This window comes from Cervus canadensis, chromosome 19, assembly GCF_019320065.1.
Source record: "Cervus canadensis isolate Bull #8, Minnesota chromosome 19, ASM1932006v1, whole genome shotgun sequence".
Classification (NCBI taxonomy): Eukaryota; Metazoa; Chordata; class Mammalia; order Artiodactyla; family Cervidae; genus Cervus; species Cervus canadensis.
In genome coordinates, this window is record NC_057404.1 from 57,549 (window position 1) to 81,520 (window position 23,972).

General features: G+C 37.0%; 1 protein-coding gene across 1 annotated transcript in view; it reads left to right on the forward strand.

Annotated features, from left to right (window-relative positions):
- The window catches only part of TXK (TXK tyrosine kinase), a 41,671-nt gene that overhangs the window by 12,899 nt on the left and 4,800 nt on the right, over positions 1-23,972 (forward strand). Inside the window, exons 6-12 of the mRNA XM_043438825.1 lie at positions 8,369-8,448; positions 9,359-9,486; positions 12,616-12,690; positions 15,447-15,618; positions 18,882-19,098; positions 21,554-21,618; positions 22,622-22,740. Coding sequence (XP_043294760.1) covers positions 8,369-8,448; positions 9,359-9,486; positions 12,616-12,690; positions 15,447-15,618; positions 18,882-19,098; positions 21,554-21,618; positions 22,622-22,740 — 856 coding nt within the window. The remainder of the gene's footprint in view (positions 1-8,368; positions 8,449-9,358; positions 9,487-12,615; positions 12,691-15,446; positions 15,619-18,881; positions 19,099-21,553; positions 21,619-22,621; positions 22,741-23,972) is intronic.

Below are 23,972 nucleotides of genomic sequence, written 5' to 3' on the forward strand. Positions count from 1 at the left end.
TGATTTTTTTTTAGTTCTAAAATATTATTACAACTTTACTGCTACTACATTTTCTATTAAATTATAAACTAGATTAATTTGTATCAAATCATGTTTTCCATTGATTTTCACCACAATTTCACAAATCTTTCTCCTGAAATGATTTCATCTCTAACATACCAAAACTGCTTCATTCACTGCAAGGTGCATTCTGCCAGAAGGGTCTCTATTTGAACTGCCTGTATACATTTGCATCAATGTCAATCCAAGAGATACTCTGTCCTCCTGAGCTCAGCATAGACTCATAAAAAGCACAGATACAGAAAAGTGCGTGCAGCTACACCTTCATTCTTGGGAACAGAAGGAAGAGTGGAGCAGCCAGAATATCACACTTGGATCAAAACTGCTCATTTAGGTCAAAACAAAACAGAACTGAGTATAGTTTAAATATCCCACTGACGGTATCAGCTGTGGGTAAATGAATAGTCAAAACTAGAAAGTAGCTGAGAAGTATGCGTGTCATTATGACCTGATGTCAGATGTTGAGGAAATCTAGTAATATGAGTGAGAAAAAAGTCAGTTCTGTAACTCAAAACTCAGTGCCAGTAATGACCTATGACACAGGGAAGATCCAGTTAGTATTTGGGGGATAGGCTGAGTACAAGGAACACAGGCCTCTCAGGGGCTGGTGGGGATGGAGGTTGGAGGTCTGGCCCGGTCTTGTTGGCTACAAGAAAAGGGAGCATGGTGGCAAATGCGATACCTGCCCGGCATGGCGATGTTATGTATTAGTTGGTTCAGAACGGAAAAGGAAGACATGGTGATAGGCAGGCAACACTGGAGGAAGGAAGTGGACCATTCGGTCCACGGAAAGCAAGCTTATCACAGGCAATATGGACCGAATCACTGGGCTGAGAGGGTTCTACATGAGGTTCTGCATCTGAGAGGAAGCCAGAACAGGGTGAGGATCTGACCTCCCTACCAAGAGTAGAATGGGGCATTTTGTGGCAAAACCTCCATACCCACAACCCAGATATCACAAATGGTAGCACTGATCATAACATTCTGTAATAAAATAAGACATTCCAGAAACTGTTGAGGCCCACCCTCTCCCTTATCTTTTTGGTCCTTACTTCTCAGAGGCAACCACAATAAAGGGGCGTGTTCCCATTTTGTCCATGGGTTTATACTTTTATCACATGTATGTGCATAAACAACCTATAGTGCTTGTTTATGTGTTTTAACATTTGATGTCAAGGAGAGCACATGTATGTTGATTTTTCAACCAAACAGTATATTTTCTATTTAATTCTTAGGCATACACATGGATCAAACACATACCTTCAACTATTGTGTACTATTTCATTATGAGTATATAAAAATGTATCAATTTTACTGTAGATAAACATTCTAATCATTTCTAATTTTTTGCTCTTACAAACAGTGCTGCAAAGAACATCCTTGTTCAGGTCATCTTGTATACAAGGGCAAGGGTTCTTTCAATTACACTCCAAAATAGAATCATCTGGTCAGAGGAGATGTGCAGATTTAACATTACTAGATACTGTGTATTCAAATCAGGATTCAGGTACTTAGACCAATTTATACTCTTACAGGGAGTGAAAAAACTGGTTTCCTACACGGACTTTCCTCATGGCTCAGATGGTAAGGGATCTGCCTGTAGTGCAGGAGACCTGGGTTCGATCCCTAGGTTGGGAAGATCCCCTGGAGGAGGACTTGGCAACTTGTTCCAGTATCCTTGCCTGGGAAACCCCACGGGCAGAGGAGCCTGGCAGGCTATAACCATGGGGTTGCAAAGAGTCAGACACAACTGAGTGATTAACACTCACTCACCTTCTTACTGACAGTGGGTAGATTCACATTTTTTCCCCAGTTCACTGAGTGAAAAAACTCTGTATTTTAAAATGCACATTTCCTTGGTAAACAGTTCAATTGAAGTAACTTTCCATGTGTCTTTGACCAGTTGTGCTGCCTCTGCTGTTACATGCCTGTTAATATCCTTTGCTCATTTTTCTATGTGTTTGGTTTTTTTACACTGATCAATATGTGTTGTACTTAAGAAATATATTCTGAATACCAATCTTTGGGCATTATGTGTTGCAATGATATTTTTTGGATTTCTGGCTTTTTGTAAACCTTAGACTATTGTCGGATACAAAAATTTTTAAATGTTAATGTCAAATCTCTCAATATTTTTCTTTATGATATCTACTTTTTGTTTTGCTTTATTTACTGTAAGAGATTCCTCTCTATTCTGAGGTAATAAAGTAATTTTATATTTTTCTTTAAATGTTTTAAAGATGTGCTTTCACATTTAGGACTTTAATCTGTCTGAAGAATGTATGTATGATGTTTTAAATGCATACATATTTTTCCTATATGTCTTAAAATATTTGTGTAATTTACATATTTTCCAATTTTTATTTTTAAAATTATTCCTGGTTTAAATTTTATTTGGTTATGAGTCATTTAAAATATATATTGCTAGTTTGGCTTTCCTCAATTTAGCAATTTTCCTGTTAAGTTCAAAGTGAGCCCAGCTTCTAATTTTCTGTTCTCTTTGTCTGGTTTTGGTATAAATGTTACCCTAACATCATAAAATGAATTGGAATGTGGGTTTTTTAATCTCTTTTTCTAATCTCTGAAATTGTTTATATCAGATAGACATTATTTGTTTCTTGAAGGTTAGTTAAAGTTTCATAAAATAGTCTGACAAAGACCATATCTACCCTTGTAAGAAAGAGAAAAAAATACATTATTGCCTTCTCCACTTTGACCACTTTGAGAAAGTAAATGGAAGTTTTGAACACACCATTTGCTGTACACTCATCGTGGATTATAATTAAGCCCTAGTTTTGACTAGCCTGTTGACTTTATAGTGAGTTGTTGTACATTCCAGTTACATAGATGTTCCCCTGAGATTTTGGTGAAATTTAAGGGAAGCAGAAGTCTGCATTTGCAGTGAAAAATGATTGGTCTCTTTTTCATATTTAAGGGGCATGTGGCTATTTTCATACTAATTTTGATATCACATGCATTCTTTTCATGATCTTATTCTGCCACTATAAACATATCAACAAAAATGTTGTTTCCAAAATGCAGTTTTTAAAACCTGGGCTTTATTAATAGTAGCAGTTTTGAAAATGTGAGGTTAGTAGCTGCGGAAATCAAGCACTAGGTGGCACCCAGTTATCTTAGCATTGGAGATATTGACAGTTGTCAGTTTTTTAACTCACTTATTTTTAAACTTGATTCAGAGCCGCTTTACAACGCCGTGCTAGTTCCCACTGTGCAGCAAAGTGCGCTTTCCTGTTTTAAGCATGACGCTCCCTCTGGCTGGTCTCTCTGTTTAAGAAACTTTCTGAAAATATATGTTTTGTCTGTACGAACTCCAGAATTAATTTGCCTTGTTTAAGAAACCTTCCTGTTGTTTGCGTTAAATTTACAGATTAATTTAGGGAAGATTATTTATGCATTACAAATCAGTGTGGTTTGGGGACCAGTTTGTTCCAGGACCTATATATTAATTATTCACATAGAAAAAAATCAAAATTAGACCCAAACCTCAAGCAAAAGTTGATATTAGATAGGATGAAAGACCTAATTAGAAAAAGCAAATGCTTTTGTATTTTTCAGGAGAATTTTAAGGTTTTCTTCATTTAACTCTTGCACATGTATTTTTTAATTTATATTAAAATAATTTATCTTTTTTTTCTATTATAAATGGGCATATCTTTTTATTTTTACTTTTGAAATCTCTTGATTTCTATGAATTAATTTTGTAACTGATGACTTGAATGAATTCAAAGCTTTTTTTTTTTTTTTGATAGGTAAGAAGTGAATTTATTTAGAGAGAAACACACCCCACAGACAGAATATGGGCCATCACAGAAGGCGAGTGTGGCTCAAATATTGTTTTGTAGTAGTTTTTCAGTTGATGCTCTTAGGTTTAGGTACGTAATCTTAGCAGTAGCAAACATTATTTCAACCCTCTTTTACAATTTTATTTCAGGGTTCTAATTTCTGCCTCATTTAATGGCACTGGCTAGTTTCTCAGAACAGTTTTAAATACCTGTGCTGACAGTGGGCATTTCTTTTTTCCTAATTTTAGTCAGAATGATTTCCACATAAAGCATGATGCTGGACTTGGGACCAAAGTAAATAACGGCTATTGTGTTAAAGAATATATATATATGTATATATATATATATATTCCCATTTTATAAAGAATTTAAAAAAAACTTGATAATAGAAATTGAAATTAAGTGCTTCTTCAACATCTATGGAGATTTTTGTAAGATTTTTCTTCTCAGATCTATTAAATGTTGAATCATATTAATAAAATTCCTAATGTTATGTTACTCTTGCATTCCTGTATGTAACCCCTCTTGATTATGGTGTATTATTCTGTTGTTGTGCTACTGGATCCGGTCTGTTAGTATTTAGTCAGGGCTTCGCACTGATATGCATGCAGACTGGTTGGTAGCTCCCCCTTTTGTGCAGTCTTTACTGTGTTACGGTGTAGGTATTGAGTCTACTTTGTATGATTTGGAAGATTTTTTCTTTTCATATGCTCTGGAATTATTTAATTGATCTATCTACCATTTTTTTTAAGATTTAGTAACATCACAGTATAACAGTAGCGCTTTCTAATGTTGAAGCGCTTTTAAAACCTTATCCACTTTTCAGTTTATTAGGTCCATTAAGATTTCTAGCTTTCCTGGAATCAATTTTGACAAATTTTATGTTTTGCTAGCTATTTTTCCATTTTATTCAAGTTTTCAAATATATTATATAGAGCCAAGAAGATTCTTTAATTTTTTCTGAATCCTTGTGACATTTTTAATAGATTTCCTCCACTGTTTATTGATTAGGTTAACTAGTAGGTTACCTATTTTATTGTTTTTCCCTAGACAACCAGACTGAATTACTATTACTTTACTATAGTAAAGTATAATATTACTATACTTTGAATACTGTTACTATTGAATACAGATGTAATTACTATCTGTATTATATTTTTGTTTTTATAATTTATTATTTTCTGCTTTTGCTTTTATTAACTCCTTTCTTCTACTTTACCTGAGTTTATTTTATAATCCTTAACCTAACTTCTTGAGTTGGATATGTTTATTTTGTATTCTTCTCATTTATTGATATAATAAGACTGTGAATTTATTTCTGAATATTGCCTGAACTATATAGCAGAGGTCCTAATAAGTAGTGTGTCCATATTCTAGATTTTTTCATTTGTACTTGAATTTCCTTTTTCACTGAAATGTGGTTGACTTACAATATTGTATTAGTTTCAGGTGTACTGCATAGTGATTTGATATTTGCATACATTATGAAATCATCACTGTAGATCTAGTCACCATCTGTCCCCACACCGGAGAAGGCAATGGCAGCCCGCTCCAGTACTCTTGCCTGGAAAATCCCATGGACGGAGGAGCCTGGTGGGCTGCAGTCCATGGGGTCACGAAGAGTTGGACACGACTGAGTGACTTCACTTTCACTTTTCACTTTCATGCATTGGAGAAGGAAATGGCAACCCACTCCAGGGTTCTTGCCTGGAGAATCCCAGGGAAGGGGGAGCCTGTGGGCTGCCGTCTATGGGGTCACACAGTCAGACACGACTGAAGCGACTTAGCAGCAGCAGCAGCAGTCCCCATACAAAATTACTACAATATTATTGACCATATTTCTTATGTTGTATATTACATCCCTGTGACTTATTTATTTTCTAAGAGGAGGTTTGTAATTCAGTCCCCTTCACCTAGTTCATGCTCCCTACCACCGCCCCCGCACCGGGCAACCACCCCATTTGTTCTCTGTATCTATGAGTCTGTTTTTGTTTTGTTTGCTTTGCTTTTTAGATTGCACATACAGGTGAGATCATATGGTATTTGTCCTTCTTGGTCTGGTTTATTTCACTTAGCATAATACCCTCTGCTGCTGCTGCCGCTAAGTTGCTTCAGTCATGTCCGACTCTGTGGGACCCCATAGACAGAGCCCACCAGGCTCCGCCGTCCCTGGGATTCTCCCTAGGTCTGTCCACAAATGGCAAGATTTCATTATTTTTTATGGCTAAGTAATATTCCATTGTATATGTATACCACATCTTCTTTATCCATTCATCTATCAATGGACACTTAGGTTGCTTCCATATCTTGACTATTGTAAATAATGCTGCTATGAACATGTATCTTTTCAAATTAATGTTTTTGTTTTCTTTGGGTGAATACCCAGAAGTAGAATTACTGGACCATGTGGTAGTTCTATTTGAGGAGTCTTCATGCTATTTTCCATAGTGGCTGCACCGATTTGTAATCCAACAAAGAGTACACAAGGGCGCTCTTTTCTCCACATCCTTGGCAACACTTGTCTCTTTGATGACAGCCTTTCTAACAGGTGTGAGGTGATATCTCAAGGTGGTTTTGATTTGCATTTCCCTGATAATTAGTGGTATTGAACATCTTTTCATGGTCTGTTTGCCATCTATAGGTCTTCTTTGGAAAAATGTCTGTTCGGGTCCTCTGCCCATTTTTAAACAGAATTGTTTGTTTTTTGATGTTGAGTTGTATGAGTTCTTTGTATATTTTAGGTACTAACCCCTGATCAGATATATCTTTTGTAAATATCTATTCCCTTTCAGTAAGCTGCCTTTTCATTTTGTTGGTCATTTCTTTCACTATATAGAAGCTTTTTAGTTTAATGTAGTCTTGTTCATTTTTGCTTGTTTCCTTTGCCTGAGAAGACAAATCCAAAAAAAAATGTTGCTAAGACCAATGTTAGAGAGCATACTGTCCATGTTCTTTTCTAGGACTTTGATGGTTTCAGGTCTTACATTTAAGTCTTTAATCCACTTTGAGTTTATTTTGATATGTTGTGGCAGAAAGTAGCCCAGTTTGATTCCTTTGCATTGGCTGTCCAGTTTTCCCATTACAGTTTATTGAAAAGGCTGTCTTTCCCCCATTGTGTATTCTTGCCCTTTTTTGGTCACAGATTATTTGACCATATAAGCATGGGTTTATTTCTGGGCTCTCTATTGTACCACTGGTTAAAAACTCTGACCAGAAAAGGCTTGTTTCTTGGTAAGCATCTGGAAGGAGGAGACAATGTATTATGTTCCTCTTGAGGGGTCACATCATGTTGTTAGGGTTGTGCAATTCTCACCAGTACTTCATAAGTGTAAATGTTCATGAGTTTGACAAGACCTGAGATATTTTCTTCATGAATGTAAGCAAACTTAAAGATTTTTTTTAGAAAATGATATCAAACAAACCAAACCAAGCAGTCCAACCTTCAAGTTTATTTAAAAGTAGTTTCAAAGAATGTCAAAAGTGTTAGTTGCTAAGTCCTGCCTGACTCTTTGCGACCCCATGGACCATAGCCTGCCAGACTCCTCTGTCCATGGGATTTTCCAGGCAAGAATACTGGAATGGGTTGCCATTCCCTTCTCCAGGGAATCTTCCTGACCCAGGGATCAAACTTAGGTCTCTCGCATTGCAGGCAGATTTTTTACCATCTGAGCCACCCAAAGCCTAAAGAATGTCATTGGGGATCCAACTGATAATGTAAACACCAAACTTACTATAATATTCTTCCCTCTTGCCATGTCTCCCTCTGTCTCTCCTACATCCCTGCATGCATGCTAAGTCACTTCACTCGTGCACAACTCTGCAACCCCATGGACTGTAGCCCACCAGGCTCCTTTGTCCATAGGGTTTTCCAGGCAAGAATATTGGAGTGGGTTGCCATGCCCTTCTCCAGAGGATATTCCCAACCCAGGGATCGAATCTGCATCTCTTGTGTCTCCTGAATCGTCAAGAAGCCTATATCCTTAGAGCAAAGAAAATGGTTCTCCTTGCTCTTCTCTCAAGACTTCTCCAAGTCTATTCTCTTTCCATCTGTGTCATAAACTGGTCTTTTTTCCCCATTCCTCAGCTTCCCAGATGTATTTCTCCCTGCCTCCCTCACCCCCACTTGCCATATTGTTTCTTTTCCTGTAAAGAAAAATCCTGTCCATTTGTCTCAGAGTTCTTCTTATTCATCAGCTCTTTTATCTATTACTTAATCAATATACAAAAATAACTAAATGGTGGGGTACAAGGTTGTCAAATGCAGTATTAGAAAAATCATAAGTGAAATTTTAAAATGCTCACACATTGCAGATTCTTATCCCAATTTTATTTTATAGGTATGATAGCTAAATCTGTAAGGATTTAAGAGATAAGATTGTGTGTACTTATAAAAATAATATCATCCTTCTATAGTAAGTCAGTATAGCTTTAGTTTTTATTATAGAGATATTTGTCTTTCTTCCAAATAAGGAATAAACATGTACAATGAATGAATTGTTTTGCAGTCTAAAGAAGGTGCATTTATTGTCAGAGATTCAAGACATTTGGGATCCTACACCATTTCTGTGTTTATAAGAGATAAGAGGTAAGCAATTGTGATTTTGGTCACTTTAGAAATAACAATCACTAGGATATTCATTGTTAAAGAGACACCACCACAAAGAGAATGGAAGTGAGAGCCTAACATAGAAAATTGCTGGCCTGGATATTGGGACAACTAATTGGTTCCCAACTAATTTTATCCCCTAAGAAGCTCTGTGTGTGATATTGAATATAAGTTCTTACACTCTCTCATCTCCTTTTCTCAAGTATCAAGTGAGGAGATTTGATTAGTTGTAGCACACACTGCTGATGATTTCCTCATATCCCTTGGTTAACCCCAGGGTTTACCTATAGAGAGCTCTCTTGTATGCAGGAAGCTTCCTGTTTTTTCTTCGTTCTTTGCCTATGGGTTCTCGTGGTCCCCCGGGGGTGGACTGGAAGTGACTAAGAGCATTGTAGGAGTGACCCTCCATCCAAGTGAAATAAGAGATAGATTCCTCAGCTCCTTTGCACTTTAGGGGGACAACTCCGAGGTCTGTTCCACAGTCTCTCATGGCTTCCTAAAGGGATTAACAAACCTGCTCATCAAGACACGCTGTGCTGGTTTTCCTCCTTTCTTTGTCTCACATCTCTCACAGTGCATTTGTTTATTCATTGGACTGATACCTGATTCAGTAGATACTTGTAAGTGTCCATTACAAGCTGTACATTTTTTAACACTAGACTTGTCACCTAGACATCTTTGGCTGAAGTTATATTTAAATCTAAGACCCTAATGCCATAGCCGTGGAATTTTCCCAGCGTTGGTGAGGACCTGTTTATTGTAACCCTACCTACTTTTCAGTGTGTAGTGAGGATACAAGGTTTTGAAGTCGAGTCCTGTTGCTTAATGATTGACTTGGTTCCAAAGTGATCTTTTGCTTGTTTACGAACTCACATTTTATTGGTTGTAGAGATATGGAGGCTACCATCAAGCATTATCAAATTAAAAGGAATGACTCAGGACAGTGGTACGTGGCTGAAGGACACCTGTTTCAATCAATCCCTGAGTTGATCTGGTATCACCAGCACAATGCAGCCGGTAAGTTGGAAAATTCAGGTTGGGAGAGTTGGGGAGCCAGGCCCCAGGCAGGTTATGTGTCTTTGGTCAGACATTTAACAGGAACAAATATCCCTGAAGAAATGTTTAAAAGCTTGGAATACAACCTGTCTTCTGAGAAGTTCTCCTCCTCAGTGATGTTTTTTTGTTTTTCTAGTCAGAGGGGCAAGAGTAGGTTGATTTTTTACATTTCTGCCAGGTTAGAAAAAAGATACATGACAAAGATTCAAAAGGCCATTTAGTCACTATACATTTGTTCTTGAAATTTACATGGTGCTAAATGTAATAAAATTTCAAATGTCTTAAAGAATCATGCTTTTTTTTCTTGCCCCTATAAATTTGCTCTCTAGACAGTTGCAGTAGAAAATTACCCTTAAATGTCTCATCCTCTGTTATTTCCTGTTTGGAGAGCAGGCACAGTCTTTCTCAGTTATAACCTGACTTAAATATACCATACCAGAGGCATATTTAACCCCTACTCTTGCTGTTATCTGAAATAATGGCTACTTTTGCAAACCTATCATCTGTGGAAAGATGTAAGATTCTAGAAAGTTCCATCACAATTACAATCACAGCTCTGACCTTCAGCCCTCATTCAGTCTATTCTGGACTACTCTGAGTCCAAGGGGAATCTCTTCACCTCAACATGATAGAATTTGGAACCCAATGTACAGTTCATGTTGTTTTGATTTCTTGATGCACAGTACTTTTTAAGATTTTTCTTTTTTTTTAAAGATTTTTCTCATGAAAAGTTGTATTGACAAAAAGAATCCCTTTTGGAAAGCAGTCACTTTTCTATTACACTGGTTTTATATATCAGGAATAAATCCATGGAAATTTTATACACTTATGGGCTGAGTCCACCTGGATATTCCTGGTGGTCACTGGGCATTTGGTTAGAGAGGAAGTGGCAACGTGTTTGAGTGAGGCCAGTGAAGATGTATTTGTGGCCAGAGATAGAAACCTTTAGAATCAGATCAGGTCTGAGTTTTCTTCTTCACACTCTTCTTTCCTCTTCCTTCAAAGATGAAATTTAAGAAACTCAGTGTTTGTGGTGGTGAGGTTAAAAAAAGTACTGTGGCAGATCAGGATGTGCTAACCTAAAAGATGTTAGTGATAAATGGTTTAGTAAAGGGAAAAAAGTGCAAAACAGTATATTTATAGCCTCACTTTTGTAGAGTAATACACATTCACACAGACATGTGTGGCTAGGAAAATTCTGTTAAAGTTTAGATTATAATTTTTGAACTAATAAGATGATAACAGACTATAAACTGTTAATGTTTACCTCTGGGGAAGGAGACTGAGGGTAAGGAAAACTTTTATTTTCTGCTTTATAGATTGACCTAGGTTTTTTTTTTTTTATTACAATATACATATACATAAATTATTCTTACAGTGTATGAAATACGATACAGATAACTTTTAAAATTAAAGCTAGATCAAACAATAAGAAGATGAAAAACAGGAGTTGAAAACTTATAACTATGGCTGCTGTTAGAGAGAAAAGAAAGTAGAAAAGAGATAAGACAAAGAGGAAGAAAAATGGTAAGAGGAAAGGCACGGGATCCAGAATCAACTAGTATTTATTGAAGACTTACTTTGGGCCAGACCCTATTTATGTCTATTTATTTATTTAATCCTCAGAGAAATCCAATGAGGTTGATACTGTTGACATCTCCATCTCACAGATGAGGAAACTGAGGCATGATTTGTGCTCAAGCTCACACCATTAATAGGTATTTGAGCCAAGATTTGAAACCGCAGAAATCTATGAAACCATTGGAGCCATTAAACCCACTGGCTCCACAGTCTGTGTTTAATGACTGCTGTCTTTTCCAGAAAGAAGCAAATCAGATGATTGGAGAGACCATTTTAGAAGAGTCTTGGAACCCATGACTGACCCATCTACTTTTTGACTTCTGGTCACTTTAGCTTGTAACAATCCATCTCCTTACCAGAAGTAAGGATAGTGCAAAGAGAGTGACAGACTTTTTTTGTTTCTATCAGAGAGACACACTGTCACTAAACTGTTGGTAGTAATTCACAGAATAAAAATATTTGGCAAACAAAAACTTTGAATTCAGAGGGAAGTGTTAGGATGTTAAAGCAATTACTCTTGTGTTTTTATTTGGATCGTGTGTTATAGAGTCCCAATTTGATGAGGGCTCTAATCCCAGCTAGGGATTAGAGTCACTAGTCTAATTAGACTAGGGATTAATCCCTAATTAGACTCTAGTGATTAGAGTCACTAGTCACTCAGAGTCACTAGTAAGCATCCTCTCCTGTTTTCTGTTCAAACTTCTACCATTCTCAAAAACCCTCTTTCCAGAATTATCCACTGCCCATCAGCAAATTGCCTCTCTACTTCACTAAGAAAATTGAAGTCTAAGAGGTATAAACTATGTGCAAAATAAGCTGCTAGGATATATTGTACAACATAGAGACTTATAGCTAACATTTTATCATAACTGTAAGTGGAGTGTAACCTTTAAAAATTGTGAAACACCTTATTGTACAGCTGTAACTTATATAATATTGTGCATCAACTATATTCTGTTTTAAAAAATTAAAAGAAAATCAGTCACCAAACACGAGCTATCTCAATTTCATCCTTTTGCTTGCCATGTTCTTACCCTCATCTCACTCCCCTCAGCACACAGCATGTTTTCCTATAGTGAAATCTTGGAAATAATTTTAAAGTCTATTTAGTCATTGATGTTTATTGATTATTTGTTGAGTGTAAGAAGTTTATAGCAAAACATTGGCATTTCCATGAAACATATCAGATGTGTATATACGTTCAAATACACAGATAGAGATTTTTGCAAAGATGGTCCCAAAAATGATAACAAAGTATCTCTGGATACTAAGATTTTGTAAGGGACCTTTTCATTTTTGTATTTTCTTGGATTCTTTAACTTGTGTTCAATGAGCATATACTATATTATGAGAAGTCTTTTTCAAATAGGAAAAATAAGCAAACAGACTAGCTGTAGAATACTTTCTTTGGCTGATCTGTTTAGGGAATGGTTCCATCTTCCTGTATATTTGGCTTTTTCTCTTGTACCAGGAACTAGGATTGAAATGCTGGTTTCTCTTTCTCCCCAGGGCTCTTGTCCCGTCTCCGTTACCCAGTTGGTCTGATGGGCAGTTGTTTGCCAGCCACAGCTGGTTTTAGTTATGGTAAAGTATGCGTGTGTGCTCAAGTAAAAATTGAATCCAGTAAAAGAGTTTACCCCAAGTTCCCTCTATGTTCTTTAAATTGTCAGCTCTTTTGAGATGTCTGTCTTGATATATGTTTTCTCCTCAAAGATTTGATCTCCTTTCTAAGATTCAAATGCATTTAAATGCATCTCATAAGGGCATTTAAACTTTGGGGGAAATGTTTCACTTTTGCTTCAAGTTTCATTATACATTATTTGGAACCTGTTTGATAAATTCCAATTCTTTTTATTTGAATGATTGGGTTCTTGCTCTCTAGTTATGTGGGTGACTGGGAAATGACTTCTTCCCAATGGGACCTACTAAAATGAGCTGCTAAATCTGTCCTTTTCACCTTTTCAAATAGAACTTGGGTGAAGTTTGATTTGAACTATTTTCTAGTGAATGTGGTAGTTGCACATCTATGAGAATAAATAAGAGCCAAAGAATATTTCTTTCTAATTTGGTGATACTTTATTTCCTTAAATTTATCTCACTATGGGGACTAAGAATATGCTAAAAAAAAAAACAAAAAAAAAAACCCACAATTATTGTGTAGCAGGTACGCAGGATTCAGTCTCTGAATTGGGATGGAAAGGTGATTCCAGAGTTTTATGGGTGCTTAGATTATTCCTCTACCCCATAAATACTACATGTTTAAAAATTCTATCATCAGCAATTTATCTAAGTTAAATATGGTCCTCATTCATTAAAAAAATAAACTTCTCAAAATTTAAATATCCTTAACAGTACATAATTTTATAAATCTAGAGTCTGATTAATTTTGTCTCATTTTGATTACTTTACATAAACAGAATTCAGCACAGCGCATCCATGTCTGACTCCTTTCTCCACCGGCCCATGAGTGAATCCACCCGCGGTGTCGGAACCGGCCGGCTCGTGGTTGGTGCATCCGTGCCGCACTGCGCTGCTACGCTCTGAGACTCTACTGCAATGGGCTTGCCCATTTTTCTTTATACAGCCATTTGGGTTGTAACCAATTATTGGCTTTTCTAAATAATATTATTATGAACATTCTTGTTTGCCTTTTGATAAAGTTTAATCACATTTATGCCCAGACAATGTTGGATGTATACTTAGAAGTAGATTTGCTCAGTCATAGAGTATGCACACACTCAGATATAGTCAGCTTTCCAAAGAACTTATCCCAAATTATACTTCAATCAATGACATATGTGAGTTTCAACTGTTCCACATCTTTGTCCTTGCCAGTGTTTTGTATTCTTGTGGTGTTTGCTTGTTCGGGCTTGGTTTTTCTTCACATTTTAGCTAATCTAGTGCATGTGTGCATATATCATTTTGGTTTAAATATGCAATTTCCCTGATCAACTTTTCATAGGTTCAGTTGCCATTTTGGGTATTCTCTTTTGTGAGAGAAAACTCTATTCAAGTTTTTATTTAACACTTAAAAATAGGATTATATGCCTTTTCCTAGTTGATTTATTATTATTTTGAAAAGGACTTCTTAGGTTTGTTATATATTTTAAGAAATATCTTCCCCCAGTCTGTGGCTTACTTCTTCATTTTCTTAATGGGCTGTTTTTGATAAATAAGATTTTATGAAGTATAATTTATCAATATTTTCTCCTGTGGTTATATTCTATTGAATAAATCTATGCCAATCCCAAGGTCATGAATATATTCTCCTATGTTACTTTAAAAACACACCTACTATTTGGAAAGGGGAGTACCTTGCAAAGCCTGATACAAAGGTCCATCAGTCCTTATAATTCTTTTTTTTGGCGGGGGGTGGGGGGTGGCGGTGAGCGGATAGGGGAGAATGTGCTTCACAGCTTGTGAGATCTTAGTTCCCTGACCAGAAATTCAACCTGGGCACTGGAGAGTGAAAGCATGAAGTCCTAACCACTGGACAGCCAGGGAATTCCCTTTAATTCTTTTAAATGCATTATCTTAAAGTTCCAGCAGATGGTGGCATTGCTATATAAAAGGGGATACTAAAAAGCTAAGATATGATTCTCAGAGTTTTCCAAAGCATTATTGCAAAAATAGTCCTTCCCTCCCCCCCGAACCCGCCACTGATTTGCTTCTATAGGATGAGACATATTCAGTAAAGCAAATCTCATTTCAAACATACACTTAGATATAGGTTAGAATCTTAATATTGAAAATATTTATGTGATGAATTGTTTAGACTTTTTGCAAAAGAGAAAGAGCAAAAAAGCCCATTAGGGGTGGGAGTGGCAGAGGAACAGTAAAAGAAACTGGGGTGGGGGTGGGGGGAACCGAGGTTTTATCTACCTCACAAGTTTACTTATCAGAACAAAAACAGTCTAGGGACATACAAATTTAGGTCCCACATCTGGTTTGGGCAGGTTTAGTTTAGAAGACACAGAACAGTGTTTCCTTCTGGGTCTCTTGGGAAAGAAAAAGCCTGTTTTGATACCCATAATTTCTCTCCAAGTAAGTGAGATTTGTATCTTTGTTTATTTTACTTATTTTACAAAAATGTGTTTATATGGCATGACTCAACATACAAAATTCCTTTAGAAATTATTGCATTTAAACTTGAATTCTGGAATTATACTTTTAAGCCACAGTGATAGTATTAAAAATGGTAACAGGCCCTTTCTACTCATTTATAAATGTTTTCAAGCTCTCTGAAAAATAAAAGAAAATAGATCGAGATAATTCCTAGATCTTTTCTAGCTCTAAAATTTAACATTTTTCCTTGTAACATGGATATTTTACTTTTCCAGAAAAGTGGGAGATAGATCCATCTGAGTTGGCTTTTGTGAAGCAGATTGGAAGCGGTCAGTTTGGAGTGGTCTATTTAGGCCAATGGCGAGCACATGTCCAGGTAGCTATCAAGGCCATCAACGAAGGCTTCATGTCTGAAGAGGATTTCATTGAAGAAGCTAAAGTGATGATGTAAGTATACACAAAACCCAGATAAGTATGGCACAACATCTGGGTGTCATGGAAAGAACATGGATTTTGGAGTCAGTCACAAGTAGATTTGTGTCACAACTCTGCCCAAGCTAGTTGTGGGACCTGGGTAAATTATTTGGCTTCTGTGTGGCTTGAGTTATTTCATTTTTCCAAGCTTCAATTTCCTCACCTGTAAAATCTCACCTAGAATCTCTATCAAAAAGAAGGAATTAGAATTTAAATCCTTCTTCTGAGATGTTTAAATATGTACTTCTAATTTGAGCAATTTAAACTTTGGGGGAAAATATTTCACTTTTATTTCAAATCTCATTATACATTTTTAGGCGCCCTTTTGATAAAGCAGGTGGAAGATGATGGTGAAAGGGGTGAAAGCAGAGATGGAAAGAAGAGAATAGTTTCAGGATACATTGTTGAGATAAAATTATCAGAACTTGCTGATAAATTAGATGTGGCAAATCACTTAAGGAGACTGAGGGACCAAAAAGTGAAAACCAAGGTCTTCGGTGCACTATTAGGCAGAGAATGGCACAATTTACTGAAATGGGAGAGACTGGCTGAGGAATAGTTTTGGAGGAAAAATGAGTAATTCTACTTTGGACATGTTGAATTTGAGAGACCTAGTGGGTAGCCAAGTATGACCAAGGGTCAAGTGCATAATGAGTCTAGAGTTCAGGAAAGAGGTCAGCCTGGTCACCACAGATGACATTAAAAACTCTGACTTGATCTGATCACATGGGAAAAAAGAACAATTAGAAGAGAAGGAGACTACAGAGTTTGAAAATATTTAAGTAACAAATTTACATAAATATGACATATTTGTTCTACAGTGAATCATATGCATTTTTCTAAGATGAGAAAGGAATTTTTATTAATGGGTCCTAAAGTTACAGCAAACAACAGTGTTCTTTTTCTGTTTGCATCTTTCTGTGCCCTTGAAAAATATTTGTCCTATTTGTTAGACTGAACCATACAAGTGAGGGTTTATTTATTTGTTCCTGCCTTATTTCTGATAAAAGTTATTTCTTTTTTTATGATAAACTTTTGCTAGTGGTCTTACTGAGCAAATACAGTGTAATGTTCTAATTCTTAAATGCTTACATGTGAATATCAATTTGGTGGCTTTCTCATGGAAAATTAGTTTTCCGTTTAAAGAATTGCCCCCCTGCCATTATTCTGCACACACGTTTGCTGCATCCCCTAAGTGAAAATACACTTCATGAATTAGAAAGGTAAATCAGACAAAATCCTCACATATAATATGTACATGTGTGTGCTCAGTTGCTCAGTTGTGTCTGACTCTTGTGATCCCATAGACTGTAGCCTGCCAGGCTCCTCTATCCATGGAATTTCCCAGGCAAGAATAACTGCAGTGTGTTGCCATTTCCTACTCCAGGGAATCTTCCCAGAGTTGGAACCCGTCTCTTGTGTCTCCTGCATTGGCAGGCAGATTCTTCACCACTAGTGCCACCATATAATACATATATCTACAAATTAAAATTATGTATACGTTCTTGAATATCTTTCTCCCCTACTTACTGGAGTGTTTCTGTTTGCTCACTATATGGGAAAGTATCAATCACTCATACATGTTGTTTTAATATAATTAATCTCCCTGATTCATTGATCTTGTATTATCTTTATGGATGGAAAGAAGTAACATTTCAAGGTACTTTTGACTAACAAAATATAGTTTATTATATACCTCCTAAAGTTACAAACATTAATTTGAATATTCTATTCCATGTTCAAGTTGACTAGTTGGCATAAAAGGGCTTTAGGGACTAAATATTATAGTACAAAAGAAACAATAAACTTTTGACAAATAGATGACTAAAAAGTTTTTTCCTTTTTTTAAACTTTTTATTTTATATTAGACCATAGCCGATTAATAGTATTGTGATAGTTTCAGGTGAATGGCAAAGGGACTTAGTCATGTATTTACATGTATCCGTTCTCCCTGAAATGCCCCCCCAACCCAGGTTGCCACATTGCATTGGGGAGAGTACAGTAGGTCCTTGTTGGTTATCCATTTGAGATATAGCATGTGGATCCAAACTCCCTAACTATCCCTTCTCCCAATCTTTCCCAGCTGGTAATCATAAGTTCATTCTCTAAGTCTGTGAATCTGTTTCTATTTTGTAACTAAGTTCATTTGTATCATTTCATTTCTTTAAACAAATTTTTTTTAGATTTATTTTATTTTTGGCTATGCTGGGTCATTGCCGCTGCACGGGCTTTTCTGTAGTAACGGTGAGCCGGGGCTACTCTCTCGCTGCAGTGCGCACCCTTTTCGTTGCAGTGGCATCTCCTGTGGGGAGTACAGGCTCTAGGGCCTGCCGGCTTCAGTAGTTGTGGCTCCCAGGCTTAGTCGCTCCATGGCATGTAGGATCTTCCCAGATCAGGGACCAAACCTGCGTCTCTTGCATTGGCAGGTGGATTCTTTACCACCGAGCCACCAGGGAAGCCCCTTGTTTGTATCATTTCTTAAAAACTTTATTTTAGTGTATTTTAGTAGGCAATATTCAAGGACACTGTGTATGTGTGTGTGAGAAGAGAAAAAGAGAGGAGATAAAAGTTCAAGTAGCTGAGCACAAATGTTTTAATTCTCGAAAGTGCAATTTTCTTTAAGAGTTATCTGACAGTTCAAAGCTCATTTCTATGAGGTGTCACAGCCATCACCCTTTTAGGAGACATAAAATTATGATATGTGTGTGTGTATATGCGTGTGGTTACTGAATACATAGAAGAGTTTCATGTCAGTAAAGGTTTTTCAGTCTTCAACTCAATCTAAAAATTTCCTTTAAATGCATTTATTAGTTATAATTTAATTTTCTTTTTAAAATTCATATCAATTGCTCTTTCTCCCCTCTGTCTGTCCCAAATTTTTTGTCTAGAGAGCTGTGATTGGGGAGGTTGAAACTCAAGGAACAGGAACTGGGCAAGGAGCAGCAGTAAAGAGGAAACAAAAGGCTTACAAAATGGAAAAAAGAAAAACAGAATATGGGGCATGGACTATTCTGTATGTACCACAACTTAGGAAGCAGTACCACATAACCTCTTGACCCCACTCTCTTAGCACATAAAGTGGGAAGGAAACTGTTCTACTGGCTCTGTGGTTGGATTAGTTTTAATCATAGCTTGATGATGAACATTATATGGAAATGGTAAATATCACCAGTTGAGTTCAAACACTTTAAAAAGCAAAAACAATTTTGCTCATGGATCTGTGTTTTCTTCAACAGGAAGCTATCTCATTCGAAGCTGGTTCAGCTTTATGGAGTGTGTATGCAGCAGAAGCCCCTCTATATTGTGACAGAGCTGATGGAAAATGGCTGCCTGCTTAACTATCTGAGAGAGAGAAAAGGAAAGCTTAGCAAGGAGCTGCTACTGAGTGTGTGCCAAGACGTCTGTGAAGGAATGGAGTATCTGGAGAGAAACTGCTTTATCCATAGAGATTTAGTAAGTACACTGCAAATTTGCTGGCTGTTTTGTGTATTAAACATATATTGAAAGTTAGGACTTTCAATACTTTGAATAATGCATCCTTTGGCTTAATTTTAAAACATTTTTCTATTCGTGTAATTTGTTGGGAAATGTACCTTTATTTTCTATTGCCTACTGATGCTGTAACCAAGTAAGAAGTTACTCTACATGTGTCTTGAACTAATTGTTCACCAACAAATCAACTAAAACTACTTTTCTTTCCTCTCTCCCCCTTTCTTCTTCCTTCTCTTACTGCAATCTTTCTTTGTTTCAACCAATAATCAAATACATATTAAGTGCTTATATAGGGCAAGCTCTTTGCCAGGTGCTGGAGGACCATGCTGAAGAACCAGCCCCAGTGGGTCTCACCCAGTGGGTGAAACTGCCTCCAAGTGGAGGTGGTTTGGTTCTTACAGCATCATAAAAGCACTACTGGCATTATTGAGAAGGCCTTGAAATGTTAAACCATTCTGTTCTGTATTGCTCAGAACAAACAACCAAACAAAAAAGATCAAAGCTGGTTTTACCTCAGAAGCAAATAACTCTGCTTCCCTGCCTTGCTACCTCCCCTTGAAAAACATTTTCTATCTGCTCCATATTTATTCATGATCTTCGTACTATTCCTTCTGTGTCCTTTCATGTCTCGTTTCTAAGTTCCCAAATTAAATCCAATGAAAATTTGAGAATTTATGAGAAGTCCCTGTTACTGACACTTACAGGTAATCCTAAACTTCCATCAGCCATGACTAGGGTGACCATAATATCTATCATTCAGGCTGGACTATTTTGGAGAAAGAAAGGGGTCATAATTTCATTAGCCCCAGCACACCATTGCTTGTCCTACACATGATTTAGAGCTCTCATTGGCATTAATTATTTACTACCTCCTTTAATAATTGTTTACATTGTTTACACAAATATTAGACTCCAGACTCCTTGACATCAAGATGTTGACTTCTGAGCTGCAGTTCAGTGTCATGAGAGTGCAAGTTGCTAAGCAATGGCTCTCAAATTTAGCTGGGCATTAGAAATACCTGGGAGCTTTAAAACATCACAGTACCAAGCCCATACCACCAACCAATGAAATCAGAATCTTTGGGGGTAAAATCTAGTGATCAGCTTTTTTGGAAAATTTCCCTGATAAGTTCATTATGTAGTCAAGATGGCATACCCTGCCTCAGAGCTAGTTGAAATCTCGCCTTTCTTTCTTACTAGCCATGTGACCTTAAGTAAGTTAGTTAACTAGTCAAGTGGTGTTAATTATAGCACCTTCTTCCTATGGGCTTACTGGGAGGATTACATGAATTAATATGTGTAAGCACTTAAAGCAGTGCCTGGCACGTAGAAAAGCTCCACCATTGTTTTCCATGCCTCATGACGCATTCCCCAGTGTCTGGCCCGAGTTGCATTGAGCACACATTTTATCGGATGCATATGATATCGATTCCACCTAACTCACCTTCCTGGTCCTGCGGTTTTTCCTCCCCGTAAAGACTAGATTCAAAGTTCAGTCAGGTCTGCTCCAGCTGTCTCCTTGCAGAGCTCGCCCCTTTCTTTTGTGCCCCGTTTTCCCCACCTACATGCCGCTTGAGGTGTGTCAGCTAACAGTGCGCGTTTTCTCTGCTGAGGCCTTGCCTCGTGGTTTGACTTTGAGATCATTGCTGGCATTTGTCAACATCTTCCAGACTGGCTCCTGCTGGCTCTCCATTTCAAGTTTTTTCTTTTGTTTTTGAACTAACTGAACCACAAATTAGCTCAAAAGAGAAAAATTCTGTCAAACCTTTGACCTACATGAGGCTAAAAAATCAAGTCAATGATTTTCCTGACTAAGCTGACTGAAAATAGATTGTCTTGGCATCAAATAAATTCTGCATTATATACTATTAAATTTGGTTCACTGTGGTTTAATAAATAAGAAAATATCAATTGTAAACAGTTACATTCAATGAAATATATGTTTTAAATACAATTTCTTAATTTCTATAAGTAATTTTATATAATGATTATCCCAAACATATATAATGATCTTTTATTTTTCATGCATATTGGACTTTCCTCTTTTTATTTATAAAGGTAAAGTTTTAAATACACAGTTTTTTATATCAAGATTCATAGTTTTTTACCTCTTAGGTTGAGTTTATCCTGATACTTGTCAAGGATACTTCTTGAGAAAGATTACACATTTTAAAAAGGAAAAAAAGTTAGTTAAAATTCTTCTTTTTTTATCATTTCTTCAAGAAGATCACTAAAATCCTTCTCGCGAGGGCAGATACATTAAATCCTATGTAGCATCGACAGTTATCACCATGAAGTAACATGGCTATTCACTCAGAGGTAGTGCTGAGCCACAAAGGAAATAAGGAAAAGAGTACAAACTCTGGAAAGAAAAAAACTTTGTATTCAAACCTGGATTCTTTTCTTCTTTCTATAGGCAGCAAGGAATTGTTTGGTCAGTTCTACATGTATAATAAAAATTTCGGACTTTGGAATGACAAGGTACAAGATACACTTTCTTTCTTTTTTTACTCATAGTAGGGAATCTTACATTCGTCTGTAGACAAACTGAAGGTGTTATTGGCTTTGCTCTTTTTTCCCTGAAGCAAGCATTGATGTGGTTGGATGTCCTGCTGACCCAATTTGAGCTTTAGGACAGGCACCAATTTAGCTATAAGGGAAACTGAGACTGTGGGCCAGTCTTCTGATGTGTCAGGTCATTATCAATAAAAGTGTGTCGTCCCTTAAAAACAAAAAAGAATTTCTCAGTCTACTTATCATATGTAGAAGGTTAAGAGAAAAGTTTTCCTTATATATTTCTGAAATAGAAAAAAAAAAGAATTTGTTTGCTCAGCTCTGACTTTGCTGTCCCTTTCCTGCATTTCTCTTATCAATTGTAGTAGCTGACAGACAGCAAGGGTGTGAACATAAGGTTGGAAAACCTTATTTTCAACAACTCAGTGCAATTTATATTTTGAGTCTGCTTTCCTTCAGGTTGCTAGAAATTTAATCCTAGTGATTTCAGGTTTTCTCCCTGACTCTCTTCAGGGTCAAAATCCAAACTCCTTCTGTCTCATGGGGCCACATTCTAGAGATGGCCTGACTGGTCCCTGTTGCTATCCACTGACACTGTCTTCCCCGCAGCCACCATCGTCCTGTCTTGTCCTTGTCTGACTCTTCACACAGGTGGTTGCTGACTCATCCTGAATTTCTGTCTGCAAGATTCCTTCATGCCTGGCATTATTAAACCACAGGCCTGTTTTAGACTGAAGAATTGCTATGGTTTTCTGAGATTCAAATATAATAAACACAATGGAGGTTTGGTTTAAGGAGGAAACTGTATAAGGGTTACTTTCCCACCTTGAGAGTAAGAAGAGAAGGTATACTGAGCCTTTCTGTGGTAAAATACTTTGTATTTTAGAAATCAGGGTTAACTAAAAGGGTTAGAAGTACACAGAACTTAGGGGTGATTAACACAATGTGCTCTGAAATCTGATGGCCCTAGGTACGTTTTGGATGATGAATATGTCAGTTCTTCTGGAGCCAAGTTCCCAGTCAAGTGGTCCCCTCCTGAAGTTTTCCATTTCAACAGATATAGCAGCAAATCTGACGTCTGGTCCTTCGGTGAGTGAATTTGATGTTCATTTGTTAGAGCTTTATTGAATAAAATAGAGATTGCTCTTTTAACTTTGATTTCTTAATATGATCTAGCTAAAAGTCTTCTTATAACCGTGTTTCTGTCTCAGGTGTTCTAACACATCAGATTGTCTTTGGCAACTGGCAACCTTCTTACATAAATTTGCCTTTAGGGTCTTTTCCTTTCCCAGTGAGCACTTGCTGTAAAAACCATTACAGTCTGCTGATTTAGAAAACAAATTCAGCCAACCTTCCCACACCACAGAGATTTGCAAGGAAAACTGATCTTACAGCATCATTTAATCTTGAGTGTAATTAATAACCTTCATTGCTTGACTATCAGTGATGCCATCTCATTTACATTATTATTCCCATATTTTGTGAAATTAGACATAGGCTTCCTTGAGGTTTATCAATTGCTATTTATATTGGGTAATGTTCTTCATTGAAAAAGAGATACTGTGGACCCATGTCTGATGGAATTTGTTCTTTGACTTTCAGAAAATGGCAATCAATGTATAAATGATCTATCTATTCTCTTTTACCTTGACCTTCCTGGGTGCCTTCTTAGGTTTTGAGAGACATCTGTACCCTCAAAGGGTGTGAATATTATTGCCCACGATAAGGTTTAGCCTGTATTGATCTCATTAGCTCGCCACTGACATATGATAGTCTTGGCTGGTGACATTTTAAGCTCTGCTGGAGAGCAGTTGAGTTGTGAGACCAATGCCAAAGCCTTTGACTGTGTGGATCACAATAAACTGTGGAAAATTCTGAAAGACATGACAATATCAGACCACTTGACCTGCCTCTTGAGAAACCTATATACAGGTCAGGAAGCAACAGTTAGAACTGGACATGGAACAACAGACTGGTTCCAAATAGGAAAAGGAGTACATCAAGGCTGTATATTGTCACCCTGCTTATTTAACTTATATGCAGAGTACATCATGAGAAACTCTGGGCTGGAGAAGCACAAGCTAGAATCAAGATTGCCAGAAGAAATATCAGTAACCTCAGATGTGCAGATGGCACCACCCTTATGGCAGAAAGTGAAGAACAACTAAAAAGCCTCTTGATGACAGTGAAAGAGGAGAGTGAAAAAGTTGGCTTAAAGCTCAACATTCAGAAAACTAAGATCATGGCATCTGGTCCCATCACTTCATGGCAAATAGGTGGGGAAACAGTGGAAACAGTGTCAGACTTTATTTTTGGGGGCT